The following is a 10,330-nucleotide window of genomic DNA, read 5'->3' as shown; positions in this document are numbered from 1 at the left end:
TTGGAGCCTTATTTCTACTAAACAGGTAACTCTCTGTATATGTTGTAACGTAGAAAAGACTGGTCAAAATCTTCAATTTCACCGCAGAATCAAATTAAAACTTAAAACAAAAATATGACAGATATTACAGTGCAAATGATACATTAAACCTTGCATGCAGCTTTCCTGTGACAAGTTATTTTGTAACAGAAAGCCTGTCTTATGCCAGTCAAACACTTGATGTAGTGACAGTCAGAGATCCTACACTTGTTCAAAACTTCTCAGGCATGTAAACAACACTGAGGAGCTTTGACCAAGTCTAAGAGCAGAGACAAACGCAGAAACACTTATCACCTATGGCTCGTCATTTTTCATGATGATTAATCTGTTGACATCAAGATTTTTGCATTCAGTGTAGATACAAAGTTATTGACGTTAAAACAACAATATATCTGTGCTCACTACATCCTGAATGAAAAGTTTAGCTTGCACTTGAATGGACTGCCTACCTCTGTGTCTCCGTCCATGTGCTGCGAAATCGTGTGGCTGTGGACCGGCTGAAGACAGCAGCTGTGAGTTTAAACAGGACACAAAGAGGAACCAGAGATTTGATAAACACAGATCACTTCCTTGTCTGATTCTGGGGAAACAATGCACCTTGTCTCTGTACGTTTTTGGAAAGAGGAAGCATACCTTTGCCTCTCTCTCCCTCTCTGTGGGCCTTTGTGGCCTTTCAGCAGTTGGAGAATTTAGCCAGCCATTTATCAGCACACACACACACGGCATTTAGAGAACATCAGAAATGTCAAAAACGGACGAACTGATGCGTGTAAACAGTCATCCTCATTATGTGCACAGTATAGCAGGTGGGAAGTATTTTTCATACTTGCATATTGGTTTACATCACATATTTATTGTGCTCCAGAGGTTTCTAAATCAGACAAAGAGTGGGGTGTGCCAACCCTCCTTCTCCTTCTCCTCCTCCTCCTCCTCCTCCTCATTATTTAGTTTTTCAGTTTTTAAATCTTGCCCCACCTGTCTGGTTGGAATGAAAGCCTGCAGCCTCTCTGTTTGCATGACTCTTATTTACATGTGTCTGTACAGACACAGGTCACTAGAGTGTTAACAGCTGAAACAACAAAGTAAAGATGTCCAGTTCATATAAAGAACATATAGTATCCAGTAGACATCAGAATGCATTTCTAGTAGCTGATATTATGTAACCTATTTTGTTTTTTTGACTGAACCTCATATACTGTAGCTGTCTCTGGAGACAGAGGTTGGCAAGGTATTTACTCTATTTTTTTTTTTCCCTTTGCTGTTTTAAAATCTCATTTGGGTTGATACTGAAAAATTGTTTGAAAACACCTGCTTCCTCATATTCACCAACAGAGAGCATTTCTTTAAAGTGCTGCTGTTGTACATAATGACCACCAGAGGGCAATACAACACAGACTAGAACGATCATACAATTGGTTTTGTGTTAGACCAGTGCAGCAAGTCCATCATTTACTTTATTTCACCTCAGTCATTCACTCCATATCAATACTGCTTTCCAGGGAGTTTTTTGGTAAATACATACCATACCATACCATACCATACCAATCACTTTCAATCATACACAGGTCAGTCAAGTGAATCAGCAGGTCTTATTTTTCTTTCTTTTTAGAAAACCTACTTACATTTCTTGTTTGACCAGCACTGTTGGTCCCCGAGTGGTCAACACAGGACAGAGTAATATGCCTTTTACTTCAAAAATGTCTCAATATCCTATGAGAATGACTTAATATTAAAATAGATAATGTGCAGTCAAATCAAACAGAGGTAATAGTCATGTTTTATCGTCTTTAAATCTGATATAAATCTTAACATCACTTGTAGACAACTTTAAAGACAGACAAGCGAGATTAAAGCTTTAAATTAATAATGCAGTCATTTAACACACTGATGCCATTTTCTCCCTGTTCTTTCACAAGAAAAAAAACTTTTCAGAATTTGAATTCCCCTGACCAAAATAAACAGTCAGTTACCCCATGAGCAAAGCTCCCATTAAAAAAGAATTTATTAGTCAAATGAAGACAGCGAGAAACACACAGTAAATGTACAGCCTGTCTTTCAAAATAACAGTTTAAATGTGCATAATTATGCTAAGATTATGCAAAGCAGCAGTTCAAAACTGCAAGTGACACAAGATGTCACAACATAATGTTTGATGTGTTGCCATCAAAAATAGAAACAGTTTCCAGTTTCTTCTGTTGTTCACTCGATTCGTAAAACCATCATATGGCGACACAAACCGACTGTTGCGTAAACATCCAGGACTTCACAATTATTGCACTTTTTTAAACACCATGAACACGAAACCCCAAAATGAAAGCATCACATACACAGAGAGTCGAGTGAGCTCATGATACATAATGCTGCTTCTACACTGTCACCATTTTGACAATCACAGTAAGTAGTTTCTGTGCACTTTTTCATTTTTTCACAGTTCAAGCAGTTCAGCCACATTCTTTCAGGTCTTTGAGATGGTATCTGTTTTCATCATGTCCTCATTGTAGCATCTCTGCTTGCTGTGGGCTCAGATGCAGTGCTCACAGGACAGATGAGGATACATGGTTCATTAACTCAGCATTTCTTTAGAGTCTTAACACATTAAACACAGTCTCTTTGTTTCTGTCCAGTCCAGTCTCTTTTTGGCAGTTTTCTCTTAGTCTCTTTTTGTGTTATCCTCTTTGCAGCTCCACATCATTATGAGATGAGGCAACTGTTGGCCTTATTCATAGGTGGTTGTCTCTTGCTCTCCTTGGGAAAGGTTTCCCGCCGCCGGCACAGCGCAGGGCTGAAGCGACTGGGCAGGTTGGCCTGCTGGAGCAGCTCCCTGAAAGCCTCCAGCACGTTGACATTGTCTTTGGCCGAGGACTCCAGGAAGCTGTGGTTCCAGTCCATCTCCACTGTGGACAGCACGTCCTTGCTGGACACCAGGCGGTCATTGTGGCGGTCGATTTTGTTGCCTATCACCACGATAGGTGTGTACTTGTCCTCTTTGACCTCCAGGATCTCCTCTCGCAGAGTCTTGACCGCTTCCAGGGATTCGGGGTCATCCACGGCGTAGACCAGGGCGAAGGCGTCGCTGTTCTGGATGGAGAGCTTGCGCATGGCTGGGAAGGAGTAGCTGCCACTGGTGTCCATGATGTTGATGGTGACTTTGATTCCCCCCACTTCATACTCTTTCCTGTGGAGCTCCTCCACTGTGCGCCGGTGCTTGGGCTCAAAGGTGTCTTTGAGGAAGCGCTGGATGAGGGCTGTCTTCCCTACTCCAGCTGCTCCCAGAAACACCAGACGCACCTCTGTCTTCTCCTTCACTTCATAAGACATGATGGGGGTGGGTGACCTGTCGCTCTTCTTCTCCAAAACGGAAATAATCTCTTCTGTCGTTTGTCTTTATTCTCCTCTTCTTTACTTGTCTGGAAATGGTCTTGATGTCAGTGATGGAGCCAGATGTAGCTGTACTGAAGAGGATGATGACAGCAGATGCATACAAGTGTGTCTGTCAGGCTGCACTCAGTATTTATGTTCACACAGTCCCTACCCCCCTTCGCTCTCAACCAATCAGAAGAGGGCAGTATCTCCCTCTCTCTGAACTTAAAGCAGCCAATCATAGACGCTGATGCAAATCAAGCAGGGTAAGAGAAAAAAAAATAGATGACAGAAATGATTTTACTTTAAGTTGTCTGCATGCAGTGCAGAAAATATTTCCAGCCACAGAAGGTTACTGACTTTTAAAGCACTTTTTTAAAACTTGCTTTAATATTGATTTTCAGATCGTTAAAAAAATGGAGGCTTTAATAAAAAAATAAAAAAGAACAACAAACCTCATGCTTTTTTCAGAAGTTAGGTGATTCCAGACTTGAAAATAAGAGTTATAGTTTTCAGTTAGAAAATATGAAATTAAATATCTTTCCAAAATTGCATATTGATGAAGAAAATTTAGGTAAAAGTAGTCGAACATAGGATTTGGTCAAAAGCTACGAAAAGCTACTAACTAGAGGCGTCACAGGCGCCGACACGCTGCATGTTACAGACTCACATTTGAATGAATTGTCAAATATACATGCTAAATAAAATAATTACTTACATTACAGTTTTAGGTGAATTATAAACCAAGTTTTAATCAAATACAGTTTTTGATCAAATAAACAGCAAGTCATTTCTGCTTTAAGCAACCACAGGGAAATTCAGTCAGTTTAGTGTGTGTGGCATAAATGCTCTTGCAGTCATTTTGGTTGTCATCATTGAAAGGTCATGTATTTGTAAGAGCAGTCCTCAGTGGACCGCCCAGACGAGAACAACATGTCAGTAACTTGCTGTTGATGTCCAAACCAAAATGTCATTTGATCCCTGAAAGACTGATCTCACATTCCACTAGGGGAGACAGAGTGACTCGCTCACTTGAAAGCATGATTGTTATCTGCATGAGGAAAAATGCATACAATCCAACTTATAACAAAATTATTTAAAAAATTTCTCATTTTATTTCATGCACAGATTTATTAGTTGCAGGCTGATCTTCATTTCTCTTCTCACTTCAGAGTCTTAGCAGACATTTCTCTTGTAGGTTTTATTTGCTCTCATGACACATGATGACAAAGGGAGATGTCTCTTTGTCACTGTCTGAAGCTCAGCTCACATGTCAGAGTCTGAAGAGGTTGGCAGAGGTGTTCTGTTCCTGCACCCTCAACAAGCGTATCACAGTCTTACACAGGTATGACACAATTGTTTTCATTACAGTGTGTTAATTGCAGTTTATTGTAACATAACATAAAGTGCATGTTTGGTCTTATTCTCTTTTGCATTAAAATTATAAAACCCATTTAAAAACAAACAAGAAAAAGGTCTGTGTTCAATATCGTTGTTTTCCCAGTGCTGCTGGGATTCACATGTCAACTGTGTGGGAAGCTTGAATGGTCTGCATTCACTAATTCGGACATAAAAATAATATGATATTACAGTTATTATGATCATACTCAGATCTCTCACATGCTCCTCCAGCCCAGACTTTGTCACTTGTTGCTATGATACCACAGAATCCATTACCTGGGAGCTGAAAGGGATTTATGAGTAGAAATGTGCTTCAAATTAGTGGTGTCATTCATTACTGTTCACGCTGGAGAATAGTAATGGCCAGTAATGAGGTATATTGGCTGATTAGACAATCAAAAGCACATTTCATGTCACCATATTTCATTGGCCTAACACCCTGTGTATGTGATTTAGAATAATGGCCGCATTTTACTGCAGATACAACAAAAGCTGCTCTTTTACCTAAGATATACATTCTACCCATTCTCTGCCAAGATTGTACATTTTAACTGATTCCCCTTGTGCCATGTTTGTTATTCTACGTGTAGATCTGATTTTCTGCTGAGAGAGCTGCACAATTCATCTACATCTCCTCATGTTACAGTTGCACGCTGCATTTTCTCAGCAGAGGGACTCGGGGATGTTAACTCTGGACTTTCTGACCTCTGTCTCGGCCGGGCAGGCATCCCCCCCCCCTCTCTAGAGACAAAATTGGCCTGAAACTAAAGCTCAGGGCCCCTGAGCAATTCAACTCCATCTCTCAGTTTTTTTCACTTCATTAAACACAGGAGCAAGATGGTACCAGCAAGGGAGCTTATATATTTCATTTTCTCTCAACTGTCCATTGTCCATTGTTATCGGTACAGTTCAGTTACTTTACAGGTCAAGACGCTCTACAAGGGTAATGTGAAAGCAGCTTAAAAGGGCAAAAAAGTATCAACTTTGAGGAATGAAAATTTAAAGGGGGTAGGCTGTAGCTAGTGTAAAAGACAATATATTGTTATTTTTAAAGCATCTGCAATCAATATTTTTAGCCACTTGCAGGTAGAAGAATTATGTCTAAACAGCAGTGACACTGTCAGTTGTGGCAAACATGTCAGTAAACAGTTGCCTTTGTAGCTGATAATTATCTGGGTTCTTCACCACAGGTGACCCCTCATATTACACATAGTAATTTGATCCATTATTAACATGAAAACACTGAGTAATGCAGCTTTAAATTCAGCGAAAACCCAAATGTGAAAAAGTCCAAAAAGACCCCACCACATTTTGCTGAGTTCAATTTATTTTAAACCATATTAAGCTTGCAACCATAAAACTTTTGTCCATGCCAGCAGTGTGGCATGGAGAAGAAGGCAGAAGAAGGCAGTGTCAGTTGGTCAGGCCACCACTTTGTGTCACTCTCAGCAACTGCTGTAAGGATTACCATGGAATTTTGTATAGACATTCATGTTCTCCACAGGTTGAACTGTATGTAACGCCATTTTAAAAATTACTTTAAGACAAAATGCCTGCAATTAATGACATTCAAATCAGCCTCAGCTGCTAAAATAAGATGCTGAACATGGTAACCTGCTAAAAAATGTAATTGTGAGCATGTTAGCGTTTAGCTCAAAGCAAGCACAGCATCTTTTTCAATTGCTAATTTCCCTGCATAATTCCCTGTTACTATCTTGAAGTGTTGTTGAGAAATCTTCCATTCAAGATAGTTTTAGGAGCATTAAGCTACATTTTCTTCTTTTTACCAGTTTTATTTATAAAAATGTGAGTGTGATTATAGCAGTTGAGACATTTTCTCAGCAGCTGGCTGTTTCCTGGCCTGTGATGCAGTATTGGGTTGCTGGTTGCTCTCGCAGGCTCACAGGTGTTAGTCTATGATGATGACCAGCTGTGGTTGTGGGAAGAACACACTGTTCTCAGAGCCCAAAGTCACAGAACCCGGTGATATGTTGTTAAGCTATGATTTTTGTACACTGCTCACCAGTGTCCTATTAATGAAGGATTCCAAAAGAAGAGGGGGGATGTGTATTCTGTTTACACATGCTATGCCTGTCTTCAGTCTACAAATTAAGATACCAAGTAAGAGGGAGAATCCACCTGACAACATTTCAGTTACACAGTAGTGTCTGTTAAAACGCTACCCTTTAAACAGAGAGCTGGTCCAGACCTCCTTTACTGGGGTAATACTGGCGATCTAACAAGGGGCAGAGTGGTTTTGAACATGTTTGACACCTGGATAAGAGGTCACTCAGTGGATGTGTGGTGCATTTCAGGTTGTGTTTAATCAGATGGGTGTGGTGATACCAGTGGCAGCCCGTCCTGTCAGTTAGCCATGTCACATTTCTGTCACGGGACGCGAAGGAGAAAACGTGGCCTCATCGCACGTTGTTGGTCTAATGCCACCAATATCTACTCAGGTGAGAAGGCCAGCTCTGTCAGTATGTACTCAGGTGACTAGGTCAACAGTGTGTACTTGGAATACAAAAAGTTTATATTGCATGCAGGAACTTAAAATGCAAAACAAACAGTTCCTAATATTTACTAATAAAGGAGTGTTAAGTGTCATATGAGTGCTATTCTGTTCTTCTTGTAGGGCAGAAATAAACACAGGTGTACTGTACAGCTGTTGTAGAGGCTGACCCAGAAACTGTGCACCATGCTGTAAAGTCATTTGATCTTTACAGCTGAGCTAAGTGGGCAATTTAAGGGCTCTGCTCTCCAGTGGAGGGGATGATGAAGTCTGAACAGACACAGGATCTGGACACTTTGTTTGCCTATGGAATAAAGGCAAAGTGAATTGCCACAGTGGGCTATTAATGCCATTAAATTAGTATGTATGGAGCAGAACAGGAGTGTACAAGTTCTATTTTTTTATTTCATTGGCTGATTAGTTAACACATATCTAATAGCCACACTTTAGAGCCACACTACTCCTACATTAGCCACAGGAGGGTTTCAGGCTAAATTAGCTTGACTTTAATGGACTGCCTCATTATTTTTGGGCGATGAATAGTAACAGTAACATTGCTGGATAAAGATGTAACTCCGAGGTCTGATGCTGCAGACAGCTCCCATCAGCCGTCTCGCACAAGAAACAGCGTGACACATGCATAATGGCCCGAGCCAGGGAGCGATCAGATGGCACATTTTTGGGAATGGATTCTTCCCCTTGTGGAGACTGTGGCTGTGTGAATTATTTTCAAATGAAAGGCTAGAACTTCCACAACCGGCTGCTGCTGCTTCACAGGTGATCCATTTTGGCAGGTTTCAGCCGAGCGTGGATACAAATTGGGTTTGTGTTATGTCAGGATTTGGGCTTTAAGTCACAGCCCTACAGTGCACATGCGATTAGGGAGACAGCCTGATATTGCTTTGTCCTGCCAATCGTGAAAACTGGTGCTGATAAATAAGAACTTTTCTATTTACTTATCTTGTTCTAGACTTCTAGCACATTTTTCTATTTTTAATCAAACAAATCTCATGCTGCAAATGCACATACACTTCACATGTATGTCAGTAAGAAGTGCAGACCAGAAAACTCGCAAAAGCCTACTAACACCAACCCACTAATTTCTTCTTGTTTGTCTTAATCCATCCTTTTCAGTCAGCGGCTTTGTGACTTCAGACAGAGTGAAAGTGCACAAGCAGGTCGCTCTCACGAGTGTGTATTTAAACCTCATCCCTCCTAAGTTTGTTGGCAACAGGTCCTCTAACATTGTCCTTTGCCTCTGGAACATCATGTCCCGGATAATGAGAGGTGTGGCGATGATGATGGTGGTGGTGGAGGGGGCGGGAAAAGACTGCGGTTTGCCAGTGGTGACTGACTGGTCTCATTACACCTCGCTGCATTAGAAGGCATTCTCTATGTTTGAGGAAGCATTACTTATTATGAGTTAAAAGGCTCTACCTGTATGTGTGTGTGTCAGTTTACTCTAAGTGGGGATGTTTAAAAACCAACACCTGCCATTTAACATCTCTATCTAATGTGAATGACATATTTCATTTCAACATATTCTAAGAACTGAGTCAGCTGCAATCAACAGAGACCTTTCTCCTCTTCCATTTCTTAACAAGCATATGGCCAGACAACAGCCACTTTTCTGTGTCAAGGTTAGCAATTACTGAAGAGGAGTCTTTGTATGCATCTTAAATCAGCAGAGCTAAGTAGGCCATTAGAAAAGCCCAGTGAGTCATACAGTCATACAGCATGTGGATGCTCATTTGCACGTAGCCAACACATTCAGAACATCCCGTGATGAAACCAAAAACATTTTGGACTGGCTGTACGAGGGCCTTGTTATGCAACCTGTGGCACTGAAGGGAGGATGGGGGGAGGGGCAGCTGGGTAAGAGGCATGGAGAAGCAGCAGGTATTTATTTTAGGTTTGAGTGAAATGACACGTTTGTATGATGTGCTTTATCCCTTTGTCAGAGTTCATCCCATCGCTGACAGGATACACAATAAACACACACACATTATAAATCGCAAAGTCAGGAGTTACGGAATAGAATGTGATGTATCATCATCAAAATCATTTCTCCAGAGACAATTTTTCATGAGCTAAGAAAAACTGCTTATGAAGTAGGAGAATTCTCTCAGTCTAAACAGGAGCACTTAAATTATCATTTTAATTAAAGACTCAGATTTGATCGATGTTTTGGAAATAGGTGGTTGCATTTTTGATACACATCAGCTGACACAGCTCAGGCTGATGGTTTTACAGTAAAAATCACTGCTGCTAAAGGCCAACATTAGACATAACCTTATGAATAAGGTCAAATCTGAATCTGTAGTGAAACATATTTTAAAATGAAATTTCATGTGCTCATTATTGTGAGGTTAAGAGTCCTCAGACCTGCTCTCAGAGAGTTGTTGTCCAAAAGAGCAGTCTGCTGAAAGCATCTTTTTAATTTGAACAGAGGTTTGCTGGTTTCTGCTGTTGCTGCCTGGAGAATCAATGACTCAGTGCTTTGTGTGTTTAGTTTCCTTGGTGAAAGGTGTTATGTATCGAGAAGTTGCCATGTTAAACTTATAAACCACTACAAGGGAAGTTTCTGTGCACCTCACTGACACCTCCAGTGTCATTATCTTTTCAAATAACTGTTGTTAAGCAGAGCACTGCTATCTCTCCCCCAGTGATTGGATATTATTATGCTGTTATTGAGTGGTAGAGATGGAGACCCAGAGGGCAGCAAATATAACTGGATTTTTCAAATTAGAAAGTAGATTTATTATATCAGTGACTCCAGGGTGAAAATGTACAATTATATTCATACTCTCGATACATTCCTTGCAGCGTGAAGTTAGAGTTGTTGCTACTCATATTTGTTGCTGTTTATTTAGTTATTTTTGTATAACCTCACCCAATTTTACATCTCAAACTTGTACACATAAATGTTATGCTCTCTATTTTTTTCGTATTGCTCACCACCATTGTGGAGGTGTCGCTGCCTACCATGGTCTCTGGGTAAAAGTTACACATTGGCAG

The 10,330-nt window shown here is 40.6% G+C and overlaps 1 protein-coding gene across 1 annotated transcript; it reads right to left on the bottom strand.

The window, feature by feature from the left end:
* Positions 1 to 2,023: 2,023 nt before the first annotated feature.
* Positions 2,024 to 3,853, bottom strand: LOC108881056 (ras-related protein Rap-1b). The gene has a single exon (XM_018672826.2). It carries the CDS (start codon positions 3,355 to 3,357, stop codon positions 2,731 to 2,733), a length of 627 nt encoding a protein of 208 aa, XP_018528342.1. The 5' UTR covers positions 3,358 to 3,853; the 3' UTR covers positions 2,024 to 2,730.
* Between the last annotated feature and the right edge of the window lie 6,477 nt (positions 3,854 to 10,330).

The sequence above is a fragment of the Lates calcarifer genome, linkage group LG11, assembly GCF_001640805.2.
Source record: "Lates calcarifer isolate ASB-BC8 linkage group LG11, TLL_Latcal_v3, whole genome shotgun sequence".
NCBI lineage: Eukaryota > Metazoa > Chordata > Actinopteri > Centropomidae > Lates > Lates calcarifer.
This window is presented reverse-complemented; position numbering and strand designations above follow the sequence as displayed.

Excerpts from the sequence above, each read along its gene's own strand:
- LOC108881056 (XM_018672826.2), bottom strand. The coding sequence starts at position 3,357 with ATGTCTTATGAAGTGAAGGAGAAGACAGAGGTGCGTCTGGTGTTTCTG.